The sequence below is a fragment of the Protopterus annectens genome, chromosome 1.part2, assembly GCF_019279795.1.
Source record: "Protopterus annectens isolate FY-2018-M chromosome 1.part2, PAN1.0, whole genome shotgun sequence".
NCBI classification, from domain to species: domain Eukaryota; kingdom Metazoa; phylum Chordata; order Ceratodontiformes; family Protopteridae; genus Protopterus; species Protopterus annectens.
In genome coordinates this window covers 961,161,785-961,180,557 of record NC_056727.1, presented here as the reverse complement: position 1 = coordinate 961,180,557, position 18,773 = coordinate 961,161,785, and the positions used below count along the sequence as shown (strand labels likewise).

General features: G+C 41.3%; 1 protein-coding gene across 1 annotated transcript in view; it reads left to right on the top strand.

The window, feature by feature from the left end:
- Positions 1–17,801, top strand: part of LOC122792425 (protein disulfide-isomerase A6-like) — a 907,246-nt gene extending 889,445 nt beyond the window's left edge. Inside the window, exon 13 of the mRNA XM_044060214.1 lies at positions 17,037–17,801. Coding sequence (XP_043916149.1) covers positions 17,037–17,087 — 51 coding nt within the window. The 3' untranslated portion in view covers positions 17,088–17,801. The remainder of the gene's footprint in view (positions 1–17,036) is intronic.
- The last annotated feature ends 972 nt before the right edge of the window (positions 17,802–18,773 follow it).

The window sequence follows — 18,773 nt, the reverse complement described above, 5'->3', positions numbered from 1 at the left end:
TTACCCTGATTGGTTTTTATGTTTGCACTAGGTATCACAGGGAATACAAAGTCCATGCAGGCTAGGTATCACAGGGAATACAAAGTGCATGCAGGCCATGCTGAAAGCTACTCTTAGCATCTATCACCTTTTAAAGGCTATTGGTATCATTTGTTGATTTAACTGCTCCTAAGTGAAAAGAACGTCTTGACATGTTTTTTCCCAGTACAGACACAGTACTGCAACACAACCATTTCATAAGCATCAATAATTCGAAATGAGATTGCATCATGCTGATAGCTGACTCTCATACATACCCCAACTTTTCTTGTTTCAGTAACATGGCATCCAGGCCAGGAAACCAGCTGAGTTGTCAGTTTTAAAGAAGGAGTCTGTAAACACTTGCTGGTATGCATAATATCTACACTGAACATCCGGTATGCTCACTGAAAGTAATAACTTATTAATATGAGAAGAAAATTCCAAGTGTTAGCCACAGATGTATCTGTCTTTATTCAAAAGAGATATCTGTACCTCCTTGTTTCATTGTATTCCTAGACTATGTCCACAACCTTGTCCATGTTATTAATGTTCCTGATAAACTATTTATGTTGTATGCATCTCTGTTCGTCACCAAGGGATATTGAAGTTCCTGTTGCCCCCAAAGTTACTGTTTGTAGGCAGTCTGGGGTGTCTGACAGCACAGTGCCTTTTTTCATCCTCTATCCCTACCACTTTTAAAAATGTTTTAAATAAAACAGACCCCCTAGATCAGGACAGTCTATCACACAAAGTTTAAATTATATTTTTCACTTCCCTTCAGTTTTACAGTACAGCAAATACCATTAGTAGGCTGCAGTTGTAGACAAGGTCATCCTGAGGAGTTCATTTAAGAAAAAAATAAACCTCAAAGGCTATAGGTATTATATTTTGCAGCATATAAAATGAAGGTTGTGCAGTGTCCTGGCTTCAGAAAAAGTTCTTACTATTGCCAGATATGTTTTCACAGACAATTATGAGTAAACAGTTAAAATCTGTGCAAAAGATTTTATTTATGCCTGTAGTTAAGATCTTGTTATAAGTATTAAAAGCCCAAGTTTTGTTGTAGGCTTTCTTCCAAAGATGATGGCATCTCTGATCATCTATGAATGCTATAAATAGCTGCCTCTAACCAGTAAGTCATTTGCGTTACCAATTTGTTACATGTTGTACAATGACTATGATAAAAATCAAAGGTTTCACTAGGTTGAAGATTGCATATTGAGCTGACAACACACTATTTTTAGAAATGTTTTTCAGCAGTTGTTAGCTGCATAGTACGGTGAGGCTTATTTTTATCTTCAGCCATTGCCTATGTAAATACATTGCAAATCTTCAGGCTGCAGGGTCCACTGGAAACACAGAAAAGTCACGACTTGACTATGTGAAGACATTTATGAGGTAGGCTTATTTATCTTTATCCTTTCCTATGTAAATGCATTGCAAATTGTCAGGCTTTAAGATCCATAGCACTTATCCACAGAAAAAAGGGATGGCTTGAATATGTGGAGATATTTATGATGTGCCTTAAGCAACAAAGGAAACTTCCACTTGTCTGAAATAAAGCCAGCTCTCATCAGACTCCCAGCCAAATCCCAAACAAACAGTCCCAACAGCTGTTGTATTTTCTAGGGCTATGTTAAAACATACCAAAGCAGATACCAAGGTTTAGTAAGCTGAGATACATGCATACATTATATTAATCAATGCTGTCCAGATCTGTTAGGTCTCAGCATTTCAGTATTTATAACATTCAAGACCGGAAATGGCTGCAGAGGTTGGGTTACAGATATTCACAATCTTCTTAGCTCAAGTTGTATCTATATCTCACAGACTTTGAGCATTGAAAACATAGAAGTAACATTTAAAAATCATAGCAAAGTATCAGAAACAGCGGCACTTTCTTATTTTTGCAGCACATTCTTATTTTTCATAAGTCTTCAGATACTAGAATCCATGTAACAAGTTTTAAGCAAGATGAATTATTTCATAATTTGTAAACCTATAACATGTTTAAATTTATGAAAAAAAATCTGTAAATCAAGAAGCAAAACTTGCAGTAAGGGCAAACATCATAATGGTAAACCTAAATCATAGCAGTTGTGGGTATGATTGTGTTTTTTTAGCCTAAGAACAAAAAAAAAAAAAAAACAAAGATCGTAGTCATTGCCCCCCACACCCAATACATGTGTGTGTACTCGCACATACACGCGCACACACATACACACACACACACATATATATATATATATATATATATATATATATATATATATATATATATACACACACACATTATCACACATATATACACACGAGTGCATACACACACACACACACACACACACACACACACACACACACACACACACACACACATACACACACACACACACACACACACACACACACACACACACACACTACACATTAGGACCGCCAGCAGCAAGCTTCTCCCTCAAAAAATCAACCAAGGTGGAGTTTTTAGAGCTTTAACACATAAATGTATTTCTATCTTGATATCCTTCAGCATTGTGCCTAAATCATATTAGCTGAGAGTTATTGTTGTGTCAATTGACCCCAGATTAGTTTTCTGTTTTTTTGCCATTAAAAAAAGCTTACTCTCACTGCACCCCCCCACACACACACACATACACACACACTCCACTTTAGAAATGCCATCTGCAAGCTCTCCCCTCAGTTTTATAGACCTTTCACATATAAATGTATGTGTATCTCTATGTACTTCTGCACTTTACCCTTGCATCTTACTTTTGTAACAGAACAGTGATGGCTAGTTAAAAAATGTGCAACAGTAATGCTCTATACTTTCATTTTGTCAGAAAATGCCTTCTAATACAAATCCATTGAGTTTTTCTGCATTCCAAATGCATAATACAACTACTAAAACTGTGTTGCTGAATTTGGGCCTTTGTTTCCATTTGTTTTAACTTATGTGCCTGATCCTTGAAACGAAGTTGAGAGATACGACTTCCTGAATTAGTCACATGAGTAAGTCCTGTCATCAATGTCTTTGCCCATGATGCTGGCATATTGCTTCACTCCTTCCCACATCAGAGAGGAAACATACTTTTAATGACATAGTCAGTTTAAATCAGTCATCCCCCAGCTCTATTAAAAATGGCTGCACACTTCAAGCACAAGCTTATAGAGCAGGTTCATGCTTGCTTATCACATAAAACACTTCTTGTTCTTCAATATATGCTCATAACTTTGGCTGGCTACTGTGCCATGGTATGAGACTGAAATAAATGTTAATGCAATGCAATTTTAGTTGTATCTGTGTGCTTCTGAATTTCAGTAAAAAGGCAGGGTATAGCTTATCTGATATTTGCTTTCAAAACAGAAAAGCAGCACTTAACAACTGATCATACAGACTTTTTTTGTGTGGCATTAGGAACATTTCTCAGTCTATTAAAACTAAGATGTAAGTAATTTGTTTTCAATATGCCTGAATATGGTAGGAATTATAATACTGTTTCACAAACCTCATCCCATTCCAGTTCATGATAGAGGGACCAACAGGAATCCTCATGGATTTACTCACCTCTAGCATATTTTGTAAAGTTAGTTTAGGGGTAACATGTTCTATACATCTGAATGAAGTGAGGTTATATTTCATACAAAAAATGTTAATAGTTAATGCTTGTTCTGACAATTTCATTTCTCGCAAAGACTATCAGAAGGCAGATATGTAATTTCCTATTGTTGCAAAACATCCCTTTTACAGACTTAGCCCTGACCATATGCCATAATGCCAAGGACTTACTTACAAACACGGGTACAACACTAGGCAAGCAGTCACATGGACCATAATTTGTCTAGCCGTAAATAAAATCTTCAAGTTTTTTGTACCTATAGTTGAACTTACAGCTCTTGTTAAGGAGGTCAAAACCAGTTTAAGTAGGGGCTCTTATAGAGCATACTTGACACTGATGAGAATGCAACCTGATATGTTGTCATGTCCCAGAGGTGAATTCTTCTTAGCTTTGGATAGGGAATCCAAGACTTGCTCCAATTTAATTTAGGGAAGGTTAGAATTTCAGGCAGTAGCATAGCTAGAACAGGGCAAGAGAGGCAATAGCCCTGGGCACAAAGTGTTGGGGGCATGATCAACTAATCCTCATCTCTTTTTAATGTAATACTGGCTTTTAAAAGCTGGTACTGCATTTGTGGTCAAATCTGAGTACTGTAGTGCTACATGTGGGGTTTAAACTGTACAGCTGAAGAGCAGGTCTTAAACTTCCTCTTCAAGGTCAAAAACACAGCCTTTATGACACCAGACAACATCCTGGTACTGTGTTCTACATGGGTTAAAACAGGAATTAGCATCACCATTGGGCACATTTTTCAATCACAGCCTAAGTACTGGCTTTGTCCCAGTGGAATGGAAAACAGCTACCGTCATCCCTTTGCACAAAGGAGGTGCATCCACGGACCCCAGGAACTACAGACCCATTAGCTTGACCAGCCATATCTGCAAGGCCATGGAATGACTCATCATGAACCTTATTAACAAAGATACAGGAAATCTCCACACACTCGACCCCACCCAGTCTGGCTTTGTCAGGGGAGGTCATGCCTGTTAAACTTGATGTCTTCAAGACAGTCACCAAAGCCCTAGACGAGGGCAAATCTGTTCATACGGCCTACCTAGACTCAGCCAAGGCCTTTCACACAATCCCCCACTCAGGCATCATTGATAAACTCACCCATCTGGGTATCAACCCATATATTGTCATGTGGGTTGCAAACTGACTCCGTGATAGAACTCATACAGTCAAAATAGTGGACTCCTCCAACAGACCTGTAACTAGTGATATTCCACAGGGATTGATTCTGGAACCCTACTGTTCAGAATCTACTTCTCTGAAGTACAAGCTAAAACTAAAGGCCTGTGGCTGACAAAGTTTTCGGATGACTGCAAACTAGAAACAATCATTGAAGCCTCTAGTGATGTCAACATCTTGCAAGCAGGTCTTACGCAGAATAATGATTGGTGCCAAAGTTATGATCTTAAACTTAATGCAAAAAAATGCATCATCATCCCCTTTAGCAAGGGTGATGTTCCAGAAAACTACATCATCAATAGCAATACCCTAGGCACAAAATCAGTGGTGAGAGATCTGGGCACACAGGTCGACAGCAACCCTAACTTCGATCACTATGTCTCCACAGTGGTAAGAAGGGCATTTTATATTGCTCATGTCATAAGTAAGGGCATTGCCTCCAGAGAAAAAGAGGTTATAACCCCCTGTACTCTTCCCTCATCAGGCCAATAACAGAGTACATGCTCCCTTTGGTATGTTCCTTTCCAAACACCTGCAGCAATTAAAGAGACCACAAAGACTCCTTACAAAGAAAATTCTGGGACTTCAAGATCTGTCTTATACGGACAGAGTGAAATCATTGTCACTTTGCTCTGTGTCGTACAGACTGCTCAGAGGTGGCCTGTGACTTGCATATATAGCAATCTCTGACCCAGCTTTAATAGAAATGTGCACATTCACAAATAAAATGGTACATGGGTCACTCACTGAAAGGACCTTAACCTGGTATGTAACATCAACAGAATTTACAGGAGAGACAGATCTGTCTCACAGAGTTTGCCCCACCTTTAGAACAAGCTTCCTGTTCATGTTAAGCAGAGCCCCTTATTGGTCCTATTTAAAAATAATTTGGACAATTGGATGGGTAACCAGAAATTCACCCTGGGGGTTCCACCTGTGTCCCTCTTGGATGGGGCAATAGGTGCTGATTTTAGAGTCTGCTTGAACCAGACACCCTTGGGAACACGGGTTGAACTTGGCTAAACTTGTTTTTGTTCTAGTTTCCTTTTTTGTGTCTTTGGTCCACTGTTCAATGACTTTTTGGATAGAGTTGTAAAGGCCTCGGGGCTGTTAGTCTAGTAACCTGCTATGAGCCTATGAACTGCTTGCTACATTGTAGCAACAGTTTCCTACAGTTTAAAAGTAAAAAAAAATGTTTTTTATTTAACTAAAACCTGAGTACTTTAGCCCTCCTTTCAGGTATGGTATAAACTGTAGCAACTGTTTTCTACAGTTCAAAAGAATAAATGGTTTTTGGGGGGATGGGGGCAGGGCACAGAAATGGGATCTGAATGGTTGGGTCTAGATGGAGGTACTATGTCATGCATCTGGTCACCTGGTTGGTGTGCCAGTAGAAAGAACATCTGTTTATTTATTTATGTATTTATTGATTTATTTTTTGTTCTGGGGGCATAGGTCTCAACCTCTTAAGATGTCAATGTGGAACATAAACCCTGACAATGTGTGACAAACACGCAAGATGTGGAACACCCTAGGTTCCCACTGAGCAAAAACACACCATTTCCATGGTGCCAGGCTGAAGTGGTATTCCAAGCAAAATCAGTAAGCTGAAGTATATATCAACCAAGAATTAACACTATACACATGTACAAATTCTTTCATAAAAAACAGTGTGTATATGAAGTCAAAAATGTATCATATAATCAGAAAAACACTACCATAGCTAAGTACACACTCAATGGCAAATCATTCACTTACAATCAGAAATCAATAGCAGCAATTCAGCATAAGACTGAGCTCTTATTTCCACTGAGCAATTACATTTCACATGCTTTATTAAACAATACCTCTCAAGTGTAATTCATTACAAGGAAGAATCCTCATTTTGAGTCTTAAAATGTCCATGTTCCTTGAAGTTCCACATGGAAAGAGTCAGTCACAGAATCAGTGTTAAAACAATTTTAGCAGACATTCACAGTAAATAGTACTGAATCATATTAATGCACAAAAAATACTTGTTAGAAGTATCAAGTAACTCATTTCTGCCATCCTGAGAGCTCTTAGTTGAAGTTAATAAGTTGTTCTTCACTCCTACTGATGATGGAGAAGGAGAGCTCCAGCTGCAGCCCTGTAAATGTAAAAAACATAAGATGCCAGAATCCCCTCCCCACCAAATGCATGGTAGAGAATCCCCCTCTCCTCTACAACACTAATAAACTATATTACACAAAAGGCTTAACTAATATTCATGGTACATAATACTGAATCATATTACTCAGCAAAATAACATATTAACATGTTTTATTATGTGAGCTCCTAGCTGAAGTTATTAGTAAACTGTTCTGCCTTCCTACAGACAGTGCAAACATAACAAAACTACTAGGATGTCCCTAACCCTCTAAAAACACTAAGCTTTCAGACTTTGTCTACCCACTGTCAAATGTAAAGCAGAAAACTCCATTTTCCTTTAAAACACAAACAATAGAAATATATAAAAGTTTGCCTATTCTTTCTCCACTGTTCTAGCAAAACCTGGACTAAAAAATAGGCACTTACCTGCAGTCAAAGATACACTGCCAAAAGATATGCTTCCCCAGAGAAGAAATCACAGATTATTTTTTTGAGTACTGGCTTGTACACTGTACTGTAGTCTCCACTCTCTACTGGTCTTCTCTTCTGGTCCATGATTCTAATATTCTTGCTTGAAGTTGAACTGTTACAGTCTGCAAAATTTTGCCGGCGGTCAAAATAATCCATCTGTGCCAGGAACCTCCTGAATGCTAATGCTGCTACCCTCTTAAAGAAAAATTTGTTGCCTTAAATCCACAAAGACTAGTAAAGTGCTCCTACCAATACCCTTTTTGAAAGCCATCGCAGTGGCATAAAAACTGCAGCCAGAAGTCACTCATTGATTTGTTCCTTCTCTGCTTCTCATGGTTGACTCGCTTTGCATCAGTAGTCCACCTCTGATTGGCTCATATTACCTGTATGTCAATTGGCTATTTTTGCAGTGCATCAGCCAATCAAAATGTACAAAGCAGAGCCAACACTCATTGCAGAACTGCGGAACTTTGTGAGCGTTATGCCATAAATGCGGTATGTTACGCATAATCTGGCACACTTAGAAGGTGAGCTGGGGGCTGCATAGATCTAACTGTAACTGATTGTAATAACCTGATCACTTACAGCTTATTACAGTGAAGTGATTTTTTTTCTCTTCACTTGAAGAGCTGAGGGGGTTGGGGTGTTAATTGAACCAGCTGCTCTTCTGATTTCAGGGATGGTTGGGGGGTAATAACTAGAGTAGGCTGGATGAAATTAGCCTGAATCCATCTGCTTGGATTTGAGGTATGCCCTTGAGGTCCGGGCATGTTCTATTGTTGTAGACTAGATTAGCACATTGCTTAACATTATTTATTAATTTCCTGATATAATTGACGTAAGATTCGCAGTTTCTCTTGGTGTCTCTAATGACATTAACTTCAGTCTTTTCCTTTCATCTTCTAATAGAATTCTTAAGATCCTTGCTTACCTCTTCAACATGTTTTTGTAGTGTGTAGAAAGAGACTTCTTATAACTATTCATTACTTTCACTCTATTGTTATATACTTTATTGATATGTTTCTAATCTCAGGAGCACAGTGCAACAATGCACTGAGCTGATTGTTAACAATGTTACCTACACCAAAGCTGAAGATATAACTAACCTACTTGCTGATAGCCACCTCAAACTTTACTCCTTCCTTGTTTACCTTCTAAAATATCTGAAGACGACTTGCTACTGAGAATCACACAAAACAAAGTCTTTAACATGCTATCAAAAGCAAACAAATACTGCATTGGTGCATCCTGACAATATTCCAAGATGTATTTTGAATAGCATGAAGGGCAGTTTAGCCATACCACAAACAACACTGTTCAGCCTTAGCCCCCATACAGGCATTGTACTAAGGAATGGAGAACTGCAACAGTTATTCCCCTGCATAAGAGAGGACCTTCCATGGACCCAGGCAATTACTGACCCATACGTTTGACCAGCCTCATATGCAAAGTCATGGAAAGAATTATCATGAAATTAATCAATAAGGACAAAGGGAACCTCCAAATATTAGACCCATATCAGTTATGATTCATCAACTGCAAGTCATTCTTACTCAACCTAGTGGAACATTTGAAAAGGTCACCAAAACAATGGATGAAGGCAAAGGAGTATGCAATGCCTACTCAACCTGGCCAAGGCTTTTGACACCACCCTCCACTCAGGCATAATGGAAAGAAGTAACAAACAAGGAACAGACCCCTTTGTTACCTGCTGGATTTCCAGATGGCTCACAGATATGAAGTAAGAGATCACAAGAGGGGGAGCTACCACCACAAAAAGACCAGTCCCTAGTGGAGTCCTCTAGGATTCAGTGTGGGACATCTTTTGTTTGGCATCTAATTCTCAGACGTAAAAGTCAATACTAAAGGGCTCTGGCTAACTAAGTTTGCAGATGACTGCAAGCTAGCAGCAGTGATTGAATTCACAAAAGTCTCAGCCATCTGACAGGAGGTTTTATGCCAAACAAATAACTGGTATCAGACTCATGGACTAAGGCTAAATGCCAAAAAAAATGCATGATCTCCTTTGGAAAGTTGACTTCCCTGGGGAGCTGCCACATTTACAACATACCCATAAGAGTTAACCCAATAGTTCTGTAGCTATTTAAAATGTCAGGATCTGTTAGAGTGAGTCCTGAAACACTGAGAGTGAAATGGCTGAAAAAGCAGACTTAGCTATACTAAGTTCGAGATGACCATTTCTCAGAATATTCCTTTTTCTCTAAGGTATGGTGACCTCATGGTTGGTATATATAAGTTTGGGGGGACTTCCCCACAGTCAAAAGTTCAATAAGGAGTCAGTAATTCTGGATTTGGGAACTTATGTGAACAGTGACGTGCTGTGTGTCCACTATGGTAAGGAAGCCCTTCTGTATTGCACAGCTCATAAACAGGGGTATTGTTTCTAGATTCAGGGATTTTACTGTACCTTCATTAAGGCAAGCAGGAGGTTGGCATAATGGTTAAGGTGTTTACCTTACAAGCACAAGGTGAAGGGTTTGATTTTCACATGGGGTAATTGGCTAGGCTGAAAATGGCCTACAAGAGCAGTTAGCCTAGTACTAATCTATGAACTATGAACTATTAGGCAAGTTATTGAATATAATGCCCCTTTTGGCAAGCATCTGTCCAAGCACATGAACAACTGGAATACCCAAAAATATACCTTACAAAAAGGATACAAGGCCTAAACAATATGTCCTGCATGGACATATTCAAAGCCCTATCACTATATTCTGTCTCTTACAGAATACTAAGAGGTGGCATCCTCCCACCCATTACTGATGGACTTACTTCACATCTGCAAATCAAATGGTATCATAAACCCAGGGAGCTAAACCTCTTCTGCAACATTAACAGAACGATTTGGAGGGACAGGTGTATCTCAAAGAGTCACAGAGGATAACACTGCTCTGGAACAGACTCCCCATCACCGTAAAACAAAACTCATCTCTGACCACATACAAGCATAACTCTTATCAATGGGTGGGAAATAAGACATTTATCCCCTGACTATTCCCCCCATACTACTAATGGTCAGAGGCAGCTCTTAAATGCTTTATCCCAATGCATGGATCCCCTCCAAATATCTGTGTTTGGATCTAGTAATTATCACTAGCGTAATATATAATATATAGATCTTGGAAAAGGTTAGGTGAATCTATTCTCTAATGAGTTATATTAATTTGAAACGCCAAATGAGATAAATTGTTAGGCATAAAATGGCCTGCAATGGCAGTTAGTAGGGATTCTGATGAAGTCTTGATGAAATAGATGAAAGCGCGCTCAATCCTAACTTTGTGTGGTATGCTGGTCTTGGTGTTTCATTAAACATTCGTTTTTACTTATCGAGTGACTTACTTTTCTCTATGGAGTGATATACATCTGGCATATGTGACTGGAGTATTGCAAGAGGTTAGGACTAAATTAAGGTCCCAAGGAGGAGGGAGATCTCCCACTGGAGGCCTAAGAAGAGTTGTCCCTCTCAAAAAAGCTTTACAGAGCTTATGAGACATAATATTAGAGTTCAAAAAACCAACATGAAAGTTAGAAATGGCCGCCATTTGTGCCCTGATCGTAGAAGAAGCAGACCAGGAGTGAAACGGTTGTGCTAGGAATTCCAGGATTTCATGGACTGGGGCTGAAAAGGGATCCACATTCCTAGCCTTTGCCCAACAAGAAAAACGTTTCCATTTGCTAGCATAAGTTTTCCTCGCTGTAGACTTGTGAGAGGAGACGATAATGTCATGGACTGCTGGGGAAATGCTGGGAAGCCTGGCTAAGGTTGGAAGTGGAGCAACCACGCTGTGAGCTGGAGAGTTTTGAGGGATTGATGCAACCCACCTGATTGATGAACCAGGAGATCTGGAATTGGGTCCAGAGTCCAGGGTTGATCGAGAAGGTAAGGGTGCAGGAACGGGGACCATATCTGTCGAGGCCAGTAGGGAGCAATGTGGATCATTTTGCAACCCAACGATATTGCTTTCTGTATAAGTTTGGGTATCAGGGGGAAAGGAGGAAAGGCATAAAGAAGTCCCTGGGGCCAATCGTGGACTAGAGCGTCTCTGGATATGTGACCCAGAAGCGGAAGAAGGGAGAAGTAGTTGCTGCATTTGCTGTTGAAGGGGGTGGCAAAGAGATCGCAGCAAGGCTGTCCCCCATTTGCGGAAAACAAGATTTGCAACTTCCTGATTCAGAGACCACTCGTGAGGCATGAGAATAGCTCTGCTGAGCCTGTCCGCTATGACGTTGGATCTCCCGGGGATGTGCGTTGCAATCAGAAAACGGGAGGAAATCACCCACTGCCAAAGTCTGGGTGCTTCTCGACACAGGGGGTAGGACCTGGTTACGCCCTGCTTGTTGATGTACCACACCACTGACATGTTGTCCGTTTGAATAGTAATAGTCCCAGAAGGAAGATAGTCTTGAAGGGCTTGCAACGCCAGGAGCATGGCTCTCATTTCCAGGACATTTATGTGCAGATGGTACTTGTGAGGTTGCCACATGCCTTGTAGTGTCCTGCCCAGATAATGCCCCACCTCACCCTATCAGGGAGGCATCTGTCATCACTGTAGCTATCGGAGTGGGTTGTATGAAAGGTCTGCCATGAGTAACTAGTGGGGAGACCATCCACCAAGAAAGATGCCTTTTGCATGCATCCGTGATCATGATCATGTAAGTCATGTGTAGCTCTTGGAAAGACCACTGTGTAAACAGAAGCCACTGAAGAATTCTCATATGAAAGCGCACCAGTGTGATTAGGAGAATGGCTGCTGCCATGGAACCCAGAGTTTGAAGGACGTACCTGACTTGGATCCTTTTGCTCTGCATCAGAACCTGTACCTGCTGATGGATTGCAGACACCCTTTCTGGTGGTAGCCTTGCAAACATATCCCTTGTGTCTAAGTCTGCTCCTATGTAAGTGATAGATTGACAGGGCAACAAGGCAGAATTTTCAAAATTTATTGTAATGCTGAGCTGGGAGCAGATTGTGATTGTGTAGTCCCGTGCTTGGATGAGTTGATGCCTGGTGGTAGCAGGAAGGAGCCAGTCATCTAGATACAGAAACACCTGGAATCTTTGACACCTCAGGTGAGCTGTGACCACTGCCATACATTTGGTGAACACCCTGGGGGCTTTGGTGAGACCAAAGGGCAGAGCTCTGAACTGTTAATGACTGGCCCTCAGCCAGAAGCAATGATATCTCCTGGAGTGCCTGTCCCTTTTTATATGGTAGTACGCGTCCTGAAGATCTATCAAGCACATCCAATTGTCCTGACCCAGAAAGGGTAGAATGGACTGTAGCGTGACCATCTGAAACTTTGTTCTTTGCACAGACCTGTTTAGTCTGTTGAGATCCAGAATCATTCTCCAGTCCCCTGTCTTTTTTGGTACTAAAAAGAACCTTGAGTAAGTTCCGGATCCGTGCTGGACTTCCTGGATGGCTCTTTTTTCTAGCAGTTTTGAAACTTCTATTACTGCTTGCTCCTTCAGATTAGGTGGAACATCTGGAAGGGTCTTCCTTGACTGTAAAGGGGGTTGATGGAAGGGAATTTTGTAACCTTCGGATATAACGGACTGTACCCATCTGTCTTGTGTTAAACTTTGCCAGGCTTTTGGGTACAGCGAAAGTCTTCCCCCGACTGCCTCCAGAGTTGAGCAGCTGGGCAACCCTTCAGGGATGCTGGAAGGGCTTATCAGAGAAGGATTCTCTATTGCCCTGGTTCTGCGGACCCCCTCTGCCATGAGGGTGGCATCTATTATTATTGTTTCCCCCTCTGCCTCTGGAGGAAAAATCACTATGTGTGTCACTCAAGGCTCCCTGAGATTTATGGAACCACATCTTCCCACTGTTCTGACCCTTGGGGTAAGGTCTAGAGGGAGTGGAAAAATGGACTCCCATGGCAGAGAGAGTCTTGCCTTCTTGCTCACACCTAGTCAAAGTGTCTTTCACCTGTGGTCCAAAAAGAAAGGAACCATCAAAGGGAATGTTGGTGAAGGACGCTCGAAAGGGTTCCACAAAGTTATACAGCTGCATCCACGCATGCCTCCTAAGGGCCACCCCAGTACCAGCGGCTCTACTCGCCCCATTGGCTGTATAGGAAATGAGCCTCATGGAGGAGTTAACAACAGAATTAAGCGTCGCTAGCTGGGAAGCTACCTTGGCTTGTGCTCCCTCAGCTGTTGGATCTTGGAGGGTATCTCTGAGCTCTTTAAGGTGATCCCTTTGAAGTCAGGTAAAATGACACAGGTAGTTCAGTGACCTCATAGAGAAGGTTGCTGAAGCAAACATTCACTTCCCATATCTGTTCATCGTCCTAGACTCCTTGTTAGGGGGATGGACAGATGAAGAGGTCTCCGCTAACTCTTTTTTGGTGGCTGCTGCTACTACCATAGCATCAACAGGGACACCTTATCTGCTTATCCTAGGGTGCTGTAATGAATTTACTAGGTCCCCTTGGAGTCGGTGCCACTGTATATGGAGCTAAGCAAGCCTTTCGAGCCACCACTGTCATAAGTGGATCGGAAGGCGGAGACACCCAGGAGGTGGAAGGTCAGGAACCGAAGGCATCCAGGAATACAGACTCATCCTCAGAAGGGGCTAGGGGATTCCAGTTCCCCCTCTGCTTAAGCATTTCTAGGATGTCTGAGAAGGAAACATCTTCAGAGGGGGATCTTGGGGACCCTTCCGAATCATCTAAGTCTGTATCACAAGTGACAGACGGGGAAATCAATGTGCTTCCTCTTACACTTTTTCTTCTGAGGGGGCTCTTTTGAGTGATCAGGAGAGGCCTCAGAAGAGGAGGAAACACCCAATGGGGTGTCCTAGAGCATCGGTTCCCTACGTTTAGGGTCTGGAAGAGGAGCAGAGGTTGGCACAGGTAGTACAGGGGATGGAGCCGGTGGGGCTGATAGTGGAGCTGACTCAGGGGACAGCACACTCCACATAACATCGAAGGCATCCCTACCATGATGCAGAGAAAACTCTGGTTCTGAAGAAATAGGAATCTTTCTCCGCACCGAGGGAGATGGCTCTGAGGCCGATGTAGGAGCCGAGCTCACCTGCGCCTATGCTCCGAGAGGGAGAATGGGGTCGGACAAGTGTCCGATGCCACTCGCCCCCTCAGAGCTGACGAGGGAGCCCCAGTGCCCAGATCCCTCAATGGAAGATACCACCGAGGGAATCGGAGCCGACGTCGGAACTGAAGGAGATAGAGTTATTGGAGCCGACGGTTCCACTACTCGAACCCCAACGAACTCCGGCTCTGAACTCATTGGAGTCGGAGGAGGAACATCAAGAGAAGTGGACGGAGCCGATACTTGTTGAGGAGGGCTGGACAACAATTTAGCTAGTGCCTGCGACTTTAGCAACCTACTGACCACTCTCTCCACATCATGATCCGACAGTATAGAGGATCGAGAGGAGTGAGAGGAACGGTGACTACACTCGCCCTGAAGTAAAGGAGACTGAGGAGCCAAATACACCAACTCTAGTGAAGGGGACCTCAGCCTCTTGTGGCTCTGCGACAGCTCTGAAGCCTCTGATAGAGCCAATGGGGAGATTGTCTTGTCGGTGCCAGCCGGAACCAACGTAGAAGGTAAATCCTGAACCGAAGATGGCTCCGAATTTGGAGCCGACGGCTTAGTGGATTTAGGGGATTTCACAGGCTGTGAGCTCTTGGCCGGTGAATTCTGGGGTTTTAAAAGACCTCTAAGAATCAGCTTATTCTTATGCTCCTGCAGGACTCTTGAACTAAAGGCATGGCAAATAGAACAAGAGTCCTGCAGGTGCACAGAGCCTAAACAATAGACGCAAGAAGTGTGCCCATCTGTCAGAGACATTTTCTGACAGCATGAGTTGCACTTCTTGAACCCAGAAACCCTGGATTCCTTTGACATTCTTAACAGTAGAAAGAAAACCAATTATAACAACAACAAGAAGCAATATACAGTCTACAAAAAAACGCACCTACTAGAAAGACTATAGCTAAAGGTTTTTTTTTTTTTTTTTTTTTAAAGATAATAGGAAAGCCTCTAATTTAAATGGCTAGCCTAAAAGAAAAAAGCAGAAGGAAAGCCACTAATTTAAACGGCTAACCTGACAAGAAGAGGTAGAGGGGACGGGTGGGGGAGAACTCTCTAAGTTAAACGAGTTCACAGAAACAAAACATCACTAATAATAAAATACTAGAAAAATTAAATTCTAGTGAAAAAGTTACACAAAAAACTCTATACAAACCTGAGCCAGAAAAACGACACCTCGCAGCTGAAGTGGCAAACGAGATCTGGGTAGCTATCACTAGGCATTATGGGATAAAGGGTAGCCTCGAGCCAGTAAACAGCTCTTGAGCTACTGAAGATGGCTGAGTCGGCTCCGATCCCAACCAGCAAGAACGAAGGCGAGATTGACAACTTAACATGACTGATTGGTTTGATCATATTACCTACTGCATTACCTCCATACTGAATATTTGGAAGCTTCAGCAAAGTGTTATCAGTTCAGAGAAGACAACACAAACAAGTTGTCATAATAACAGTTACTAATGGTGGCAGTATTCACTTTGTCTGGCAGTTGGTGCAGAGGTTAAGGTTGCAAGCTTTAGTTCATGTGGTACAAGGTTTGATTCCCACAGCAGTAATTTGCTTCCTGTGTGACCTTGAAAAAGTTACTTGACCAGGCATTGCTCAGGGTGTATCTTAGTAAAGATGTCTGAGTCTAGCAGAGATTAAGGATGGTTAGGATTTAAGGGTTTGTCCAGAATGATGACTGCAAGCAGAAAGTAATGGAAATCTGCAAACGTAGGCCCCTAGAGCTACTGCCAAAACAACTCGCAGGTTAGTTAGTGCATGAATGGAAGAACTTTAAGCTAGTCATTATATGTGAAGATGGATAGTGAATGATCTAGATAACTGCCTGTCACAACTATGCTTGATTGCTGGTTGTAAGCTTTAACCAGCCTATTTGTAAAATATATCTTAGCACACTGTAGCTGAAATGGGACAGTTATTTTTCACTGGTGTGAGAAACAGCTGTAGAGCTGGGATACAATTAGCACAACGTAGCTTGGTATAGTCAAATGTATTTGTTACCAGGACACAATGTCAAAATACAGTACTAATCTCACTTAATTAATTATAGAAACTTGTATACGAATTGTCTAATGTTTCTGAATGTTTTGGTTATAAACATACCCCTTTATATAGGTGCCCTGCTTTCTCCAGTTATCCCCTCAAACTTTCTTTATTTTCTGATATCCATGACTGAATTTTTGTGTGTGAAAAACTGAGTGCACCTATGAGCAACTGTTGATCACAGCCATCTCAGCTTCCTATTGCTGTATGAACCACCCTGCAGGTCCTGAACTACCAAAAGATACTCATGTTGCACACAACCAATAAACCTTTGCAGGACAAAGCACCTGCTGATGGGGGCATTCTCAATGGTCTGGAGGATCAATTGAATAAGTGGTTACAATGATGTTGGAACGTGATCAGAGTGTGGCTGCAACTGACCGCTGATCAATGTATCTCTGGGGGTTAGAAACATAACAATGAAAAACTGAAAACTTATGTAATAATTCTTTTCCATGTTTCTGTCTTTCACAGCTATCCATAATCGACCCAAATGAAAATGACGCAGACAGGGATGAATTTTAGTATGTCTTAAAATACTGTTTTTTCTTGGGGATGCCCACGAATACGCTACATTTGGAAGAGGTAAAGAATCAACATTTGTTTTACCATAAGCTTCGACCTCAGCCTCATCCTTTTCAGGAAGAAGTACAAATTGCTCTGACAACATCATGTGACGTTATGACAGACTAATATCGTATAAAAAGAAAGCACTAAAGGAGCAGTTTAGCGAAAATACTGGATTATCATGCTTGATAACTTTCTTTCTAGAAAATTATTGATTATTAATTCTTTTATTTTATAATGTAAGTAGTACGTACTATACAAATAAAACCTTCATTTGCAGGTATCAAGAACTAGACTAGGAAAATAATGTAAATAATATACAGTGACATATATGAAGCAAAATGTTTGTTTACTGTAGTGTGTATACAATCTTTATACATATTCTGGAAATTTTCACTTTGTTCAGCTTACTATATTTAGTCTGCCATATGTCTAGTGGCTGCTTATGACTAAATATTTTACTAATATATTTATGTAAACGTCTACCAATTGTTACCTGTGCAGATGCTTAAATGTTGTGTTAACTGATTATTCCCTCTGTATTATAATGTTAACGTATAAGAAGTTTGCTATTTATTAAATAAATGTGGGTTACTTTGTGCAAAAACTGATTATCACCCGAAGAGTCTGCTTACAAGGTAAACAAAATGAAGTAAAATAATAAAATTTAAAAAAGCCCACTATTCCATTCTGTTTATTCATTTGATTCTGTTTGCTAGGAAAGTCTGACTGGGCAAAGCCCATTTTCAGTGAAGACCCAGGGAGAAACGTTCCAGCTCAATACGTCTAAGATACTCACGATATAATCAACTAATTATATTCACTGTTATATGTTATTGTGTAAGTATTTTGATTTGGGTCGTGACTGCAAAGTGTTTGGTCCAACCAACCCACCCAGTTGACAAAGGGAAAATAAAGTAAAAGGTTTGCTCAGCACTAGTCTATACTAATTGTTTTTGTCATTTCCATCAGTGAGAACCTACGTACCTCTGCAGTCCACTGACAGACCTGCTTGTATCACAAGTACCTTAGGGTTAGGAACATGAAGAATGCAACACAAGACAAGAATACCAGCTGTTTGCTGTCACCGACTGGCATAATCGCCTGCCTTCATGTCATGGAAGAGGGACTTTGGTTCTTTTTTCATATGTATTTTTGTCTCAGTGACAGCTAACTATTCAGCATCTCCCTGCTGGTATTAAGCCCTTTCATTTCCTCATCACTGAGAGTCCCTGCATAAGGACAACAGATGGATTGTAGGGTTTACTATCTAAGCTGCCATGTAGGTGGCCTGTCCCCTCATCAGCATCTTAGTAATGAGGCCATTTCTAATAAGGCTCTTGCACTGTCATTGGTGGTTGAGATGAACACCTGCATCACCAAAGGGCATCGTACACCTTTTTATGAAAGTGTGTGCTTCTGTCCACACAGTAATGAGGGCTACCATCTCCAACTCAGATTGCAACGTCCACATCCCCAGTCCTGAATATTTTACTACCACACAAACTTCGACTTGCATGTTTGTGTTTGTATGACCAGAAGCCACCTCTCCCCTCTCTGTGGGTGGGTGAGCTGGCATCTGCCACTGATTCCTATTAATGCCTGCCCAGCTCTTCCAGCACCCAAGCTCGTATTCAGCTTATT